The sequence below is a fragment of the Furipterus horrens genome, unplaced genomic scaffold (genome assembly GCF_987537825.1).
Source record: "Furipterus horrens unplaced genomic scaffold, mFurHor1.1.pri manual_scaffold_5, whole genome shotgun sequence".
NCBI classification, from domain to species: domain Eukaryota; kingdom Metazoa; phylum Chordata; class Mammalia; order Chiroptera; family Furipteridae; genus Furipterus; species Furipterus horrens.
Window position 1 is genome coordinate 83,763,118 of NW_028327175.1, and position 18,630 is coordinate 83,781,747.

The 18,630-nt window shown below is 35.2% G+C and overlaps 1 protein-coding gene across 1 annotated transcript in view; it reads left to right on the forward strand.

Moving 5' to 3' along the window:
• Nucleotides 1-18,630, forward strand: part of HSD17B4 (hydroxysteroid 17-beta dehydrogenase 4) — an 84,791-nt gene that overhangs the window by 23,460 nt on the left and 42,701 nt on the right. The window contains exons 9-14 of the mRNA XM_090276616.1: nt 4,911-5,002; nt 8,159-8,183; nt 9,725-9,853; nt 12,380-12,486; nt 14,254-14,490; nt 17,015-17,066. Of these exons, the coding sequence (XP_090132742.1) occupies nt 4,911-5,002; nt 8,159-8,183; nt 9,725-9,853; nt 12,380-12,486; nt 14,254-14,490; nt 17,015-17,066 (642 nt within the window). The remainder of the gene's footprint in view (nt 1-4,910; nt 5,003-8,158; nt 8,184-9,724; nt 9,854-12,379; nt 12,487-14,253; nt 14,491-17,014; nt 17,067-18,630) is intronic.

An 18,630-nucleotide genomic window follows, 5' to 3' on the forward strand; every position in this document is an offset into this window, starting at 1 on the left:
GGGGGTGCGCCAGGGCATGATTCATCAGTTCCATCCTGGCAGGATGGTTGTATCAGGTGCCGGCTGGTGGGGTAGGGAGTTCCAGGATACCCTTCACTGTTGCCATCTTTGGGGGATGACTGGAGCTGGTCTGGGCCAGAGACTTGGGGAACAACAGAACAGTCTTGGCAGGCTCCTTGAATGTCCGAACTGTGCTTCCGCCCATGCTATTAAGCTGGAGGGGTGACAGAACAATGATGCTCTTTGGTACCTCTGATTCTGGAGAGTTCCAGCAGTTCCCCACCTGTTTGGCAGATACTTTAGGGTTTGTAAATGGATTTCCGTCATATATAGGCTAGGTCCCCTTTACACTGATGTTTTCTCACTGCCTCAGGTGAGTGAGTCTGTGTTGGGGGTGGGGTTCCCCTCACTACCATGTTTCTGTATCTCCTACCCTTTATCGTTTGTTGGGCAGAAGCTGCTTGGTCAGCCCTCAGTTCTTCAGGAAGAATTCATCTATATATAGGTGTACATTTGATATGTTTGTGGGAGGAGGTGAGTTCAGGATCTTCCTACACCATCATCTTGTACTCCTATTTTGATTTTTGTTACTTTTTTTATATCTTAGAAAAAGCTGAAAATTAATTCTGCCTCAGAGTTTTTCTTCTGTTTTTCGGAAATATCCACTTAGAGGCTATGAAAGGAATTATTTGTTAAAAGAAACAGATGTTATGAGTAATGTGTGGAGACATCTGCAGGTTCTTTTTTCTCTTTGAAATATATTTGATAAGTGGAGAGTAATGTATGTAACTTACATGTTTCTTGCATGCATTAAACATAATTCTAGAATAGATAGCCATGAACTATATTATTCCCAAGCTGTATTAGTTATTTACTGCTGTGTGAAAAATTACTCCAAAACTTGGTGGAATAAAACAACAAAAATTTGTCCTGACTGGGTAGTTCAGTTGGTTAGAGCATCGTCAAATACTCTAAGGTTGCGAGTTTGATCCTCAGGGCACATACAAGGATCAGTCAATAGATACACAAATAAGTGGAACAACAAATCAATGTTTCTCTCGCTCTCAAGTCCATCAATTAAAAAAACCCAAACATTTATTATCTCACACAGTTTTGGGGGTCAGGAGTCTTCAGTGGCATAGTTGGGAACTTTTTGGTTCTGGGTTTCTAGTGAGGTTTAATTAAGATATTTGTTGGGACTCTAGTCATTTGAAATCTTGTCTGGGTCAGAGGGTCTACTTCCAGGCTCACACATGACATGGAGCAGGAGGCCTCCATTCCTTCCTAGAAACCTTAGTTTTTCATCATGTGTGTTTCTCCTTAGGACTGCTCTTGATACAGCAGCTGGCTTCCCAAGAGCTAATAATTTAAAAGAGAGAAACACCAATCAAAATATAAGTTGCTGTATCTGTTAATCTCAGAAGTGATATACAGTCAATTCTGTCCTATTATATTGGTCACAGAGAGCAATCCTGGTATATTACGGGAGGGGACTACAAAAAGGAGGGAATAAAAGGGAATGGGGATCATTGGGGCCACGTTGAAGACTAGATGTCATGCAACCTCAGAACTGGGGCATTACCAATTACTTGCCTCTGTCTTTGTCTTCCTTTATCTCAACCTCCTTGCTTCCCCAAGATGTAATCACTTAAAGAAAATGATTGGTTTTCATTTCCTTAGCATTTTGTCCTTAAAAATGATTTTAAAATATTTAAATATTAATTAAAATATTAAAAAAATAATGAACACATGGCTAAAACCCTTTAATGTTGGGTTTACTTGTTTTTATTAATAAAATCGTAATATCTATTTTTGAGGAGGAATTACTGTTTGAATTTTTTGTACAATGTTATATTTCTAAGAATAATTTATATTATGTGTACCTGTAGTTCACTAATTTTTATATAATAGTTGTATAATAGTCCTTTATATGAATTTATCTAATTCTTCTTAATGGACATCTGGGTTTGTTTCTAGTTTATTTGCTTTTTTGACCAGTGTTACCATTCTTCTTTTTTTAATTTTATTTTTTAACAGTGTTTGCATTCTTGTTCATGTGTCCTGGGTCACATGGACAAGAACATTTCTAGGTTGTGTATTTAAAAATAAAATTGCTGAGTTATAGACTATACAAATGCTAAACATGATGTAATGCTAAGTAATTTAAAAATGGGTTAAGCCAATATGACATTCATCAGTGGTTACAGAATTCTCATTGATCCATGGTTGGGTTGTGGTTATCCAGAATCACCGCAGGCTGGATGATTCTCTAGAAGAGTTCACAGAACTCAGACAAAGCTGTTATACTCTTGTTATGGTTTTTGATGGTGAAAAGATACAGTCAGCAAAGAGGAAAGGCACGTGGGGTGAAAATTCAGGAGAAAATCAGGATGGATGATGTAAAGTGTTGCTAGCCAAAGGAAGCTCATCTGAGCTTGGTGTCCAGACTTTTCATTGGAGGTCAGTCATGTAAGCATCCATCTCCTGCGTGATTTTCGTCAACTACTCAGCCTCTGTCACCTCAGAGCAAAAGTAGGTTTGACTGTAAGTCACATTGTTAGCAGAAACCATCTGATCCGACTGGTTCAGCATGGCCCAAAGACTCAGTCATACAGAAATGCTCTTATTAGGTAGCATATTCCAAGGCTCAGAGCTCACCTCTAGACAGACTTTTCTTGGCATTGTGCAAAGTTTAAGCTGCCCTGGCTTGCTGAGTTAACCCTTTCTTACACTGTGGTCCTTCCTAAAACTTGACACTGTTAATATGTGCTAATCTGGTGGGTATAAAATTGTATCTCATGATCTCCTCGGGTGTTTCACTTACCTCCTTTGTCCTTGATTTTTGTTCATAAAATTGGAATTAATAATATGCCAGCTAACCTAGGAATCTGGGATGTGTTTGGAGTATTAGAAAGCAAGAATAGTTATTTACATTATTAGTGACAGTATGTGAAATAAAATGCAAGTCAGAAGTATTTTTTCTGTGTGACAAGTTCTTCTTCATTCTTGCCAAAGATAATGGGTGGTGAGTTGGATTATACTGATACATTACTCATTGCATTAAATAATAGGAAGTTAGTCTAGTCAGCTCAAACATCTGAATATATATATATATATATATATATATATATATATATATATATATATCTCCAGCTATTGTTAATATAACAAGAATGGTTTGCGTGACCTGGCAGCCAAGGAGAGTGGACTGGAATGTGAATGTGTGAACAATGACAACATCACTGTACTAGTCAGTGGAGGCGGTAGATGCTGTTGAGTGAACATGTGTACTTGTAGCTGTTGCATTCCAAATGACTGAGCGAGTAGAGCAATGAATTTGCATCAAATTTTGCATTAAGCTTGAACAGTCCTCTACGGAAACTAGTCGGATGATTCAGAAGGCCCACAGCTATGGGAAGCTGGTGATTGGCAGCTTCATCGTGACAATGCACCCACTCAGGCATCACATCTCGTGCAGAGATTTTGATGAAACATCAAGTCACCCAGGTGATTCAGTCCCCCTATAGCCCAGATTTGGTGCCCTGTGACTTCTGGCTTCTCCCAAAACTAAAATCACCTTTGAAAGGGAAGAGATTTCGACTATTGATGAGATAGATTCAGGCAAATACGACAGGGCAGCTGATGGTGATTGGGAGAACTGTGTGAGGTCCCAAGGTGCCTACTTTGAAGGGGACTGAGGTATTATTGTCCTATATATAATATTTCTTGTATCTTGTATCTTCTTCAATAAATGTCTCTATTTTTCATGGTACATGGATGGATACTTTTTGGACAGATCTAACATTCCTTTTTTCAATTGATATATAAAGGAAGTTAGAGGAATGTTATATATTTAGATGAATGTTATATAGGTTAAGAATTTGTTTTATCATGAAATTTGAGATGGTTGGAGTCTTCCTTTGGTTTTCTCCTCATGCTTATAATAGAGAGTGGAGAACATTGTATCATTAGGTTTTTTTTTTTTTTTTGCATCCTTGAGAACTTTTAGAGGCTATAAAGGAAAAAGTTTTTGGAGCTGTTCTTTAATTTACAGGGACTGTGAATGTCATCTTTGTTACTTTAGCATATTAATATAAAATTATATTTTGTCATTTCACTTTTAAAGTACACAGTTGTTTGACTTTTTAAAGATTATTAAGTTTATTAACAGATTGTATCTCATTTGAACCTTGGAACAATTTTTGGAATAGTCAGGGAAAGCATTTTACTTACCATCTATCTTACTAAGTAGACACATATCCGGGGAGTTAAGTGATGGGTTCACAGTCCTAAATTGCCTGCAGGGAGGGCTAGCAGTAAAATCCAGGTCTTCATACTACTTGTGTAGTACCTTTCTGCTCTGTTAAGTTGCTCACAGAAAGGATGCAATGGGAAAATATTTCTTACACTTTGTTGCTCATCAGTAATGGTTGCAAGGTTCATTTTACATCATTATCTTACTGGCATTACAATTGCCAAGGGTTTTTTTTTTTTTTTTTTTTTTTTTTTTTTAAGTTTTCTAGCTTCTGGTTAAATAGCTAGGAGAGCAAAACAGTTTTGGGAATGAATGGTACCTAAGTTCCTTACATTATATACAAGTATGGCTTTGCTCACCGTCTTTGCCTAGGCAGGTCTAACTTGTCTTCTCCTGAATAGTATGTTACCCATCTTGGAAAGGTATGTCTGCTGTATTTAATATTAGAAGCTTGAGAGAGCTTTAGGGTGAAAAAAATTCTTTGGAAAGTCTTGAATGTTAACACTTAATTATGTACCTCCAGTTTTGTTCTTTTTATTTAAAATGTCTCTGAATTGCCTATAATTTTATAAGAAATTTTCAGAAAGTAAACAAATGCCTAAATATGTATATATTCTTGTTTCTAAACTATTTTGGGGTCTTTTAAAAATTTCAGATATGCTGGAAGCCCTGAAGCCAGATTATGTGGCACCTCTTGTCCTTTGGCTTTGCCATGAGAGTTGTGAGGAGAATGGTGGCTTGTTTGAGGTATTCTTTACCTTCCTGCTTTCTTGAAAGCAATATTTGTGAAAGTGAATATAAAAAGTGATTTAAAAATTTGTATTTTCCAGTTGTTCACATTTGTATAAATCTGCATCAGTTGGTTTTTAAAAATATTATTGTTATATTATAATTAAGAAACAAGTGTTGATTAATATAATTTTTTGAGAAAGTAACTGCAACTTCATAAATTCTCTTTTTACTTTATTCTTTATTTCTGATATTCTCACCTAATGCAAATGTGGCTGGTTTGGTATGTTTAGTCAAATATAGCAAGTCTCACTGGGTTTGAGAAGCTCAGTGGTGAAGTGGAAGGATTTAGGGTTTAAAGTCAGCCAGGCCAGATTTTGAATTCTTGTTCTGGCAATTGCTAGCTTCCTGGAATTTTGTACAAATTAACCTTCCTGAGCTTTAGTATTTTTGGGGGGGGGTTTGTTGTCGCAACTAGAAATCATGTGTTTAAACTCTTAGCATAGAACCTAGTACATAGTGCATTAGCAGTCACCCCTTAATTTTATTGTATTTTTTTTTCCATTACCATTTATCCTCCTTATTTCCCCCTCCCCCCGGCAATCACCACACTGTTGTCCATGTCCATGAGTCCTTTTTCTTTTTGGCTTGATCCCTTAATTTTATTCTTTTAAAGATTTTATTTATTTATTTTTAGAGTGAGGGGAAGGGAGAGAGGAAGAGAGGGAGAGAAACATCACTGTGTGGTTGCCTCTCACGCTCCCCCAACTGGGGACCTGGCTCCAAACACAGGCATGTGCCCTGACTGGGATTCAAACTAGCCATCTTCTGGTTTGCGGGGTAATGCCCAACCCACTGAGCCACACCAGTCGGGGCTTGATCCCTTAATTTTAAATTTTATATCAGTATTGTGGGAATTTACTCTGAATTTGATAGATCAATAAACACACCTTACGGTTTATCTTAACTTTAAAAATAAACACTTGCCCTGGCTGGTGTGGCTCAGTGGATTGAGTGCTGGCCTGCGAACCAAAGGATAACTGGTTTGATTCCCAGTCAGGGCACATGCCTGGGTTGTAGGCTAGATCCCCAGTTAGGGGTGTGTGAGAGGCAACCACACACTGACGTTTCTCTCCCTCTCTTTTTCCCTCCCTTCCCCTCTCTCTAAAAATAAATAAAATCTTAAAATAAATAAATAAATAAATAAATAAACTCTTTTTCCTTGTTGCAAATCTTTAAATGTTTATTGTAAAAGTAAAAAACAGATACACTACCACCGTCCCTTGAGACCCATAGTCAAAGTTCTTTTAAATCTCTTTGTGTCATTTTATACATTTTTGATTTCTTGTTTGATTTCTTTTTCTCCCTTGTAGCATGAACTATTATATTTTGTGCCTCTCCACCCCTTTATTTGATTCTCTGTAATAACAATGAACCTATTGTATGAGGAATACTATGATATACAAAAATATTCCTTGGTAGCAAAATAACCTGACTCAGTTTGAAGTAAATAATATATTAGCCTGATTCATTTGGATAAAAAGCTGATAAGTAGATAAAAAACAGTTTATACATATTTAAGCAGAGATATGTGCCTCAACTTTCTTAATCACGACCATTGAATGTAAATTGTGGAAAATTAGAGGTGGAAAGAACTTTACAATTCCAAATCTATAGAAGAAGAAAATTTAATAATATCACTCAAAATTTGGCCTGCCCCCTTTTTTTTTTTTTTTTGTCTCATTAGGAAGTTTTTTTAAAAAAACCTTTATTTTTTTAAAATTATATTTATTTTCAATTCTGTGAACAAAAACAATATATGCTTTTTTGTAGAAAACTTCAACTATATGGGAAAGTATAGAAGAAAAAAATTACGTTTATTACTACTATTTAGAGATAACTACTATTAATATTCTTATGTATTCTCTTCCAGTCTTTTATTAGATGTACATTTTACACTGATAGCCTATTTCAAATAGGCATTTTACACACACACTCAAATATACAGTTAGGATCACATGTAGATGAAGTTTTGTAGGTTGTTGTTTTCTTTTACTATATTGTGAACATTTTTAGTGAGGAACTTGCATGATTGATAAAATATAGTAAGATATTTACTTAAAACTTGAAATTTCCACTTTATTTGAAAAGTTCTTATAGATAAGTGGAATGGCAGGTGAAGATTCTTTGGCTCATCTGAAGCTGTTGTGTGTAGCACCCAAGAGGAGCTTGTAGTTTGTTGCTTCACTCCCGAAATATGATAAAAGATGGTATCTCTTTTGACTGTTATCAAACCCACTGCTGATTTATCTACTCAGACAGCATCAAGGCTGATTGGTTTATTATAAAAAGTGTGGGCATATTGATATAAAGGCCTTTAAAGGGTGATTAAAAAGTCATACTGTTTAGCCTGTAACCTCTAAGATGTGTACTGTGTACTGATAAATTTTCTTCTGTAACATGTATGTGGAATTCTCTGATGAGTTCTGGCACATTGTAATTGTGGTGTTTGAAGATATAACAAACATTTTCTTTATATCAAACATTTTCTTCTGACGATATCTTTGAATGGCCTCTAGAAAGAAACACTTATCTTTCTGTGTGGCCATTAGTATATTTGTTCATTCTCTTTATCTTTATATGTAAAGATGTTTCATTAAAGCAACTACACATAGTTCATTAAGACAGATACTGCTTTTATTTTTCTTTGCTTTAAATTTTTTTGTTCACCAGGTCTTTCTAGAGGCACATGTATTTCAAAGTTGTGATGTGCTAGGCACATATACTACTTATATTGTTTAACCTTCATGGTTACCTCATGAAGAGTGTACTAGTATTCTTATTTTACCTAAGCAGAAACTTGGATTTAGGGAAATCAAACTATCTGACCAAGGTCACACAGCTAGTCAGTGGAATAACTGGTATCAAACCTTTGGTTTCTTACGTCAGAGTCATGCTTTTCTACTACATTGTGCTGCTTTATTTTTCTACTCTAACGACATGAACAGTGCAGTCATGAGGGCCAGTGTGTTTTTGTAGAGCTGTGTTATTTTTATGTATTTCATCTAGTATTCTAATAGTATTAGTAAGATAGCTGCTTGTATATTTAATTTAAAAACTTTTATTAGTGATTTCACATTAGATGGTATAACTTTTTCCCTCTCTTTTTGGTAGGTTGGAGCAGGATGGATTGGAAAGTGTAAGTCTCTTTTTCCACACATTACTTCCATATCTTTAAACCTGCATATCTAAATAGAGATGGGTAAAGATCTTGTCAAATGCATAACCATTGGATCTAACTCAAACATTGTTATACCAACAAGTATTCTAAAAGTTGTCCTGCAGACCTGTGGCATTTTCAAGAATCTGTTTTATTTTCTTTCTGTTGGCAGTTCTTATTGAGGATTTGACTTTTCTTATTAGAACTGGCTATTCCTTCAGACAGCACAGTCTCTGTATTGATGTTTGTCTTCCCACGTTTCTGGCCTCCCACCTGCTTGTTCTTACTGTGTCAGCAAAGCCGTGAGTGGGAGGGAGGGCTGTTTTTGAAAAGAGGGGAAGAGCCACAGCAGGCAAGTTGTTAAATTCTCTCATTTAATTCTTTTCTTCTGGGAGCATGAGACATCAGGAGGAGACAGTGAGGAGTCACAAGGACAGTTTTGTGCATCTGATCTGTGGAAATGATTCCGCTTCAGCCCAACAGAAAATTCACTTGGCCTCAACCCTCTTTTACCCCAGCCCTTAAACCTTGTGAGCTCCAAATTGGATAAATGCTTTAGGGCATTTTTAAAAAACTAAAAATTTCAGTGTCCCAATTTGTTTTTAGTTGGCTAGAGGTATCAAAATTAATTGAATTATTTAAAAGCTTACCATTACTGGAGGGCATTGTTACAACATATTGTAGACTGTCAATATTTTCATTTGTTCTCTGCAGTTATTAAAATAAATTATATTACTGAAGCATTTTTACGTGTCTTATGACATCAATTTAAGAAAGGAAGATCAATTGTTGCAATAAAACTGTGTCTGGAAATTCATCAATACGGAGCTCTAGAAGCAGTCATTTCTGTCATACCCAGATAAATTTTTAGTTTAATATTCATCAAAGTCTGATCATTATGTTTAAATAAGGCTACTAGTGGTTATTTATTCCTCAGTCTTTTATTAAAGAGAGCAATGTTGATTCTCCTCATGAAACTTAGGCAGCAATAATGATTTTTGTGAATCTGCACATTCTAGTTGACTTCCTGTGGAAAAGGAAAAAGAACAAAGGGAGGAAAAGGTAGACTGGGCCTATCTGGTGTAGTATTTGGTTATATGGAATTTTTTATCTGTCTTTACCAGTAGGCCTCAGTTTGCTAACCGACAAAGCTTTGTTCTGTTGTCCTGAAGTATAGTCCCTGAGTGATCTATTGTCACAGAAGTCATTTTCTTGACATGGTAATATATAATTTAACTTCTGTTTCAGCATCTCATTCTGCTTTAGTGTGGGAGAGTCAGAGAAGTTTTCCCCTTCAGTTTCAAATATTTTAAAAAATACGCATTATCTTAATGGGTTTGTTATTTTAGAAAAAATACATTTTAAGGAATATAGTAAAACTCTTTAGAATTTAGAATCCTTTTTCTGAATTTGGTTTTTCTTAGAGTTAAGAAAACACAAGGGACTCTTATGAATTTTACTTTATTTTCTGTTTCCACTTAAACTATGTGCTAAGTGTCTTAGTTTTCTTCTATAACTAGTACGCTGGGAACGGAGCCTTGGAGCGATTGTAAGACAGAAGAATCAGCCGATGACTCCTGAGGCAGTGAAGGCTAACTGGAGAAAGATCTGTGGCTTTGAAAATGCCAGCAAGCCTCAAAGTGTTCAAGGTAAAGAGTCCCACTCGGTCCAGTCCTTGCTGGGGAACCAGTGGCAAGCCCCTCTCTTAAGAAATTGCTCTTTTAACTGTGGTGACTTAGACACTTGAATCATCTAGAGGACGTTTTCTGCTCTAGTATATATTAGAACTCTTCAAATTTAAGATGTATGTCACTACCACTGTCAGTTTTTTAGTTTGTCCTAGTCCTGTTTGGTTGGGGGATAGTGTGAGGTAAGTTATTCATTTATGCTTAATGCATCTATTCTTCATTTGATGGTTGATTTTCAAAGTCTTCCATTATTTAACCATATGCTCCTTATTGACCTGATTTTTCTTTTATTTCTCCAGGAGTTTATTTAAGCCTATTTTATTTAAGCTTAGCTCTTTTCTGTCTAGTGAATAGATTTTGCTGTTTTAGCACTTTGTCTTTGCTCCTATTTTTATGTCTTCTAAAATGCTCTTTCTTCCTTTTATTAGTATTATATTTCTTTAGAAAAACTCAAGCCCCAGATATTCAACAAGACCTCTCCAGATATTCTGGGCTACATTGATCTCTATCTTAGCTGAACTCTTCCACTTGAGCATTTAATCATAACTGCTTTCCACTGCTTTTGTTTCATAATTATGTGATTTCTTAACTGCATAGTAAGTTCCTTTGGAGTCAGAGACTGTATCTTGCATGTACTTCTCTTGTATCTGGTGCTAGCATAGCGCAGAACTAATAGAAAAGATTTAGTAAATGCTTGTTACCTTCAATTATTGAGTCATTTGTGATATGTCACAGGAATAAATAACCAGTAAAAGTCACATTATTTTTTCTAGTATAACTCACATATACATATGATATATAAAATTAAAGGACCTTTCTGGTAAAGACCATGAATTAGGGTTATTTTATAGAAAACTTTTTTTTTCCTTTTAGTAATTTTATATTTAATTCTTGATAAAAGAATATATCCGAAAAATTAGTATTCTATTTTTTTAACATTTTTTTCTTAATGACACTTTGCATCCTGCTAGTAGGTACATGCACTGTAATTTTATTATGACTTTTCTCCATCATATGATAACATAATTGTTATATGATTAATGGTTGCATTTTCTTTATTCTGTATTTTGATATTTGAGTTAAATTTAGTCTATGTCAGTTGCCTATCAATGAAAATGAATGAAAGGAAAAAGGAAGAAATATATTAAAAACTTTCCTCTGATGTCAAAGTTCCACTTTATTGCCTTAAAAATATTAGATTAGTATAAAGAAAAAGCTAAGTAAATGAGTTATGTAATTATAAATGACAAGATATATCTAGTATTAGAAGTACTGTTAGAAAAAAAATCTCAGATTTTTAATAGAATTGGGACTTTCTAGAGTATGTACCTATTCCACTTCTCATTTTATAGATCATGAACTAAATTCCGGAAAAAACTAAATAACTGGTCCAAGTTTTCTTAGTGTTTGAGCCAAGAGTTAACTCAGGTCGTCTCTCGCTGCGTACAGTATTTTCAGTCTGTATCAAGGTGACTTTCAGTTAAATAGCCTCACTGCTAGGCAGCAGACTGAATGGGGAGATATGGGAAAGATTAGTAGGAAGAAGCCTCTCCACTAGTGTAACCAGGAATGGCAGCTATCCCTGGTCATCTCACATTCTGTAGTTTGGATGTACTTTTTCTCTGAGTTTAGAAGGAGACACACACCTCTAAGGTTTGTTAGAAAGGTCCCAGAGCCTTTGAAATCATGTGGCGTATGTGGCTGCTCCATGAGACTTACTTATTAACCTTTTAGACCCCAGAACAGCATTTTACAAAACTTGTCTGGAGCCCCTGGTCATAATGATGGTTTTCTCTGGAAGGATTTTTAGTAGTCTCTTCAGAGCTACTACCTGTACAGAGACCGAGGGGGTAACCTTGGCACTGTTTGATCCTGGAGAAAGGGTGATGGTGGGGAGAGAAGGAAAATTAGTCATCCCTCCACCAAACAGAAATTATATGTTTATGGACAAGGATTCCACTTTACAGAATTGTAAAATTGCTCAAAGACATTGCAAAGCTCAGAGCCTCCTTAGAATCATAACCTGGGAAGAGTTATGTTGGACAAAGTCTTGTTTTCTATTAAAAACACCCAGTTATTTGTGGTCTATTTCAAAATCTTTCACTTTTTTCCCCATAACAGCCTCACATCGTACTGCATTGAGTTCATGAGTGCCAGTCAAGAGTCTGAGCAGACTTGCTGAATGTTACAGGAATAATTAGCAACTTTCAACCGGTGTGCTGCAAGAATTTTTAAAACACTGACCTCTTTTCTTTTAGATTGTCAAATTAAAAGATGGCGACAGCCAACACAATAATAGCAATCCAGTGTGAATTAATCACAATTATACCTATTTTTTAAATCAGATCAGCAAAAAACTATATTTTTTGGTGTGCTACGGAATTTTAATTAGTTTGTGTGTTCCATGAACTGAAAAAGGTTGAAAATCGCTGATCTAGCACATTGTAGCTTTTCTTAGTCACATTATTATTGTTGTTGTTGTTTTAGAATCAACAGCCAGTATAATTGAAGTTCTAAGTAAAATAGATTCAGATGGAGGAGTTTCAGCAAGTCATACCAGTCATGCCACGTCATCAACAGCTACAACAGGATTTGTAAGTGGGGATAAAGCCTAAAGCTCTGTCTTCTCTTAAGGTCTTTTCTTTGTTCTTTTATTTTCATACAAAAAAAAATTACTTTCTAAGCTATTAATCTGTTCCTTGTTAAACAGGAAAGATAAGTGACCACAAAGCTTCATAAAATATGTACTAAATATTTATAGAATTTGAGTGAACACAAGGCTGAAATATTAAATATAACCTTTACTTTCTCTTCTTCAATATAATTAGATAAGCCTTTTTTTTTTTTTTGAGAATCATCAATAATCCTGTTTCAGTCACTATTTTTCTAACTTTTTAGAAAAGCCTAATGTATTTTAATGCCTCTTCTGAGTAATTTCTTTTAAGGGAAAGCATTGACAGAATGTATTTTGGAAATATTTTGTCATGGCTGCAAATAAAAAGCCTCCCATTGTTTCAGAAATTCTAATAGAATTGTGGTTATAGTTCATGTGAAGTTTGCCAGTTTATGGTCTTTTTTATTGATTCTTTAAAAAAAAACTTGCAGTGCATAAATTATAATAAGTAAATAATTCGACACGTTCAGTTTTGGTGTTCTGTGGCTTAGGACAGACATAGTGATAAAATTAACCATCTAATTTTAACCCTGAGAATATAATCAGTTTTTAAATTGATTGTACTTTAGAATAGAGATTGGCAAACTTCTTTGTTAAAGGGCCAGATAATAAAAATATTAGGCTTTCTGGACCACATACTTTTTCTGCCACATACTCTTCTTGATTTTCTTTTTTTAACCACTCTTTAAAAATGTAGAAACCAATTTTAGCTCTCGGCTATTGTTCAGCGACTCCCGCTTTAGAATGAAAGTGATTGAAAATTTGGCATCATTCTTTTATAACCTAATATATGCTCTACATATTAGCTAGGTATATCATCACTAAATAGAAAATACAATATCCAGTTAGATCAGCGGTTCTCAACCTGTGAGTCGTGACCCCTTTGGGGGTCGAACGACCCTTTCACAGGCGTTGCCTAAGACCATCGGAAAACACATACATAATTACATATTGTTTTTGTGATTAATCACTATGCTTTAATTATGTTCAATTTGTAACAGTGGAAATATATCTTGCGTATCAGATATTTACATTACGATTCATAACAGTAGCAAAATTACAGTTATGAAGTAGCAATGAAAATAATTTTATGGTTGGAGGTCACCACAACATGAGGAACTGTATTAAAGGGTCGCGGCATTAGGAAGGTTGAGAACCACTGAGTTAGATAAAGGACATTCCTGGGAAAGAACTGAAGGTAAAATCTCATTTTAACTAAAACCAGTATGAGGTAGTCTAATTTACAAGCATTAAACAGTGTTTTGCTCATCTGATTATAGTGAATTTTTATACGATAGGTATTATAGGGCAATTTACTATTCCTATTGAAAACAAACGTATTTATTTGTTTATTTTTATTTTTGAGTAGCTAATAGTTGTTAATCCAGCATCAGAAACAGCGTATAGGAAAGTTAAAATGAGACATACTATGTTAACAAGAAGCAAGTGATAAAAAATTACTTATCTGTAAATGAAGTTTTTTCCATACATAATGAATTGGATTCTACTAAAAAATCAAATATAATGAAACAATTATAATACTCCATCAAATTCACTATAATGATATTCTAGTCATATCTTTTCAAAAGCAAAAGTAAGTATGTAAGCAATGAATAGTTTTGAGAAGTTAAAATTTTAAGACTTGGTCAAAGTGAGTGAAAAATCATTTCATCTGATTGTCTCATAGGGTGGAGCTATTGGCCATAAATTTTCTTCATTTTCTTCTGCTTACACGGAACTGGAAGCTATTATGTATGCTCTTGGAGTGGGAGCATCGATCAAAGAACCAAAGGATTTGAAATTTATTTATGAGGGAAATCCTGACTTCTCCTGTTTGCCTACCTTTGGAGTTATTATAGCTCAGAAATCTATAATGGGAGGAGAATTAGCAGAGATTCCTGGGCTTTCAATCAACTTAGCAAAGGTATGCATAATAAATATGATTGATAAATATCACATCCTGTGTGTGGTTGTATGTGTGTATTAATAAAACAGTTTATAATGGTTGATTCAGGAATAAAAAGTTAGCATATCTTTTAAGAATAAAAGAGAAGAGAGCTCAAAATGCAAACAAAAAGAAAACAATAATCATGTTCAGTGCCACAACCCTGGCATAATGTTTTTAATTTTCTCTCTGCCATTTATTTGCTATTTGACCAAGGGTAAATAACTTATCTAGGCTTGTTTCCTTATCTATAAAATGGATATGATAATCCTTACCTGATGATATTGGTGAAGGAACAAGCCAGGGAATTAACTATCCAGTGGAAGAGTATTTGAGGAAGAAAGAACAAGTATAAAAGGCCCTGAGGGAGGTGCATATTTGACTTGTTTTTGGAACATCAGGGGGGTCAATATAGCTGTAGAGTGAGCAAGGGGCCTGTGGTAGGAGAAGAGGGCCTTGTAGTCATTGTAAGGATTTCAGTTTTTACTCTGATTAATAGGACTTTGAACTGGGGAGTGATATGTGAGCTGCCTGTGTTCAATCACAGGCTTATTTTTGCTACTGTGTGGGAATAAATTATATGGGAGCCAACCATGGAGGCAAGGAAACCAGTTAGGAGCCTACTATAGTAACCCAAGCAAAAGGCTGGATAAGGGAGGAAAGCAGTAAGTCAAGGATAAAGGTTTTTGGACTGGGGATATATATACAGGGTGGGTGGTATATACAGGGTGGGCGCAAGTATTTAACAGTTGTTCGTGTGGAAAATAATACAATAATTAATAAGTAATAATACAAGAATAAACTTCCATGTCCTCACAACTGTAAGTCTACTTTTGCCCACCCTGTATGCATATCTATATTATTTAAAATTAATTATATACAACATATTAAATATGTATGGTAGTTACATATGACATATATATAATAAAGTAGATATGTACAGTTATTTTGAGATGGGTATAATTAAGAATTGTTTTTGGACAGATTTGAGATGCCTATTAAACATTCAGGTGGAGACATAAAGTGGGCAGTTGAATGTATGAATCTAGAGTTTTGGGGTAAGGTCTAATTGGGGTTTGTAACATTTAAGTGATATTTAAAGATATGAGACTAGATGAAATCACCTAATGTGTGAGTGTAAGTAGAGAAAATCTTGAGTTTAGGGTCCCTGCAGTGTTTGGTGGTTGAAGAGATGAGAAATTAGCATGAGAGACTTCTAAGGAATAGCTGGTGAGGTATGAGCTATGAGGAATATCAGGAGAATATGTATGGTACTTGGGAAGCAAAGTGAATAATTTGTTTCAAGAAGGAAGGAGTGAACAACTGTAAGAAAGCTTTTGAGGTGGGGTTTGTTTATTTCTTGGAGTAAGGTTTAGGTTATGAGCCCAGTGATAATTGTTGAATCATAGAGCTGTGAGACGATTCCTGCAGCTGGTGGATTGGAGGATTCATCTACTGGAGTTCCATTAGCCCCTTGCTGTTCTGAACTTATGAGACCTTATTTTATTAGAGTATTTCATGAAGTTGGGAGGGAGGTGAGAAATGTGTGCCAAGCACTTTGTTGTTTTAGTTACTCTCCCTTGGTAGTCGCTGCATACAGTTCTTCTGTTTGCGTAATAAAAGAGCAAACAAAGCAAATGTTTCAAACTTGTCCCTCAGAGTTGAAAGGAGTTGGAAATCATAAATGGTGTTCAAAACCTGTGACCGGAAATGATAACTATATTGGAATTTGAATTCTAGTCTTCCCAGCCTTGAGTTTCCGGGTCGTCCTTCATTTGTCCTCCCGTCACTGCTAGCCTCTCACCCCTTCTTTCCCTTCTGAGGAAGACTGGGAATTAAGCTGTCCTGTGGCAGTAGTGTGGCCATTTGGATATGTGGGTCAGGTTTTGTTTATCCTTTTCTTTTGTTTTTTTACATTCATTGGTATATTCTTACTTTGATATGTGGATGTTAAGTGGCTGTGAAGTTACACAGGGTCCTTAGTATCTACTCTTTGTAGATAATTAACAAGATATTATACTAAGGAAATGTTGGCATTGATAATGCCTTTATTTTGAACATAGTTTTGAAGGTTTATGTTTGTATGTTGGTTGGGTTGTGTGTATTTGGTATGTGTGTCCAGTTTGTTCATTTTCATTCAGCAGATATTTATTGGATACCCAGTATGTTCCAGGCACAGTGATAAGCACGGAAAAGTACAGCTTAGTTTAGTGTCTCCACTGGAAAATAATCCATAATTATTACTTAATAAGGATTCATGAATGCCAAAAAGGAACACAAATATAAGATATGTTCTCTACTCCAAAAGACAGTTTTTAGATTGAGGGACTGATTATTTCTGACTCGTGATTAAGAAGTAGAAGGCAAAGTGAGACAGATTATTTAGGAAAAGTAGTGATGTGAGCATGTGGACAGTGAAATGTCACTTTTGATTAGCAATATCCAGAGGCAGAACCGTGGAAAAAGAAAGTCTGCTTATAAAATTTTGCTTATCCTCACATAGGTTCTTCATGGAGAGCAGTACTTGGAGTTATATAAACCACTTCCCAGAGCAGGTGAGTTTTTGATACACTGATTCCATAATCACACCTTAATTTTCTGACTAACCTTCCAACTGTGTCAATGTGTTAAATTGGCATAAAGTAACCTGAATAAACGATATCACAAGTTATTTATGTGCTTGTCAGCCATTACTGTGGGTTGATATTAACTAGTAACTGTGTTTTTGTTTTTTTTAAATTAAGATTTTACGTATTTATTTTTAGAAAGAGGGCAAGGCAGGGAGAAAGAGAGGGAGAGAAACATCAATGTGTGGTTGCCTCTCGCACGCCCCCAACTGGGGACCTGGCCCGCAACCCAGGCTTGTGCCCTGACTGGGAATCGAACCAGTGAACTTTTGGTTTGCAGGCCAGCACTCAATTCACTGAGCCACACCAGCCAGGGCTGTTTTGGTTATCTTAAACTTTGTCTTTTAATAGCCTTATTTAATAAATTACTTCAAAATTCTAACATTTATTGATATATGTGTCATTAACAACTGAAAGGAGCATTTTGTGCCTATGTTCTAAACTTAATGATTGTGTATAATCAGTTATGATTTCTGTTTATATGGTTCTTCATTCCTTTCTCAGGTGTTTATGTTGGCGCTGATTTTCATAAAGCAGATCATGTTAAAAGACGCAGAATTTTTTGTATCTTTAATAATCAGTTTTATTTTTCTCAGTAATATCATAGTTCAGTAAAACTTCCTTTTCATTCTATTACTACTATTTGTTTTCTTTTGCTACTTTGATGTCCGAATATTGTCTGATTATATACTGACCATATAAGATGATAAAATACAAAGAAATGTCATTTCACATTACATAATGTAGAGGTCAGCAAGTAGCTAGAATCCTACTTTATTTTTTTCCTCAGTCTTCTTACTTCACTAAAAAAATTGTGTGATTCTTATTGCTTCAGTCTGAGTAGCTTTATTTCAGTGTTAGTGTTACAGTGTAAGTTTCACACAGCTTTTTCTATCTGAGGCCGTGCCCAGTGTGTAGTGACTACATTATCACCTCTCTGCTGGGTACCTGCCATGTGTAAGGCACAGTGTTTGATTTTAGATAATTTTGTAATCTGGCTGTATACCAAAATCACCTGTACTGCATTATTTTATCTTACCTGTTATTTTAAATAAAATATGGATTCTAGATCCCAGCCCTGGAGATTATGTGCACATGTGTGTCATGTTTGCATGGTATGATGGTGCGATGGTGGAGGCTGGCAAGCTTCCTGCGTGTTTTTTATGCATCCAGCCTAACATGTGTTCATTTGGGAAACGGTGTTATTCGAAAAGTAGAAATATGTAAGAAATGTTTCTGCCTTTAGGGATTTTAAATATGAAGAGAGAGATTAGAAATATATTTAAGAATGATTGCAACTAAAAGGTGCTTTTAATAGGAAGGTGTAGAAAATACTTTTCTTAATTTCTCGTACCTCCTTAGCCTCAAGTTAGGTTTCTTATGAATTACTTTTCTTCAGAAGCTCCTGTGAATTTTCTTTAAGTAGTTTTAAAGTTTATTTCTAGTAAATATGAATATTGAAAATTCAAGATACGGTTTGGAACCTCATTAA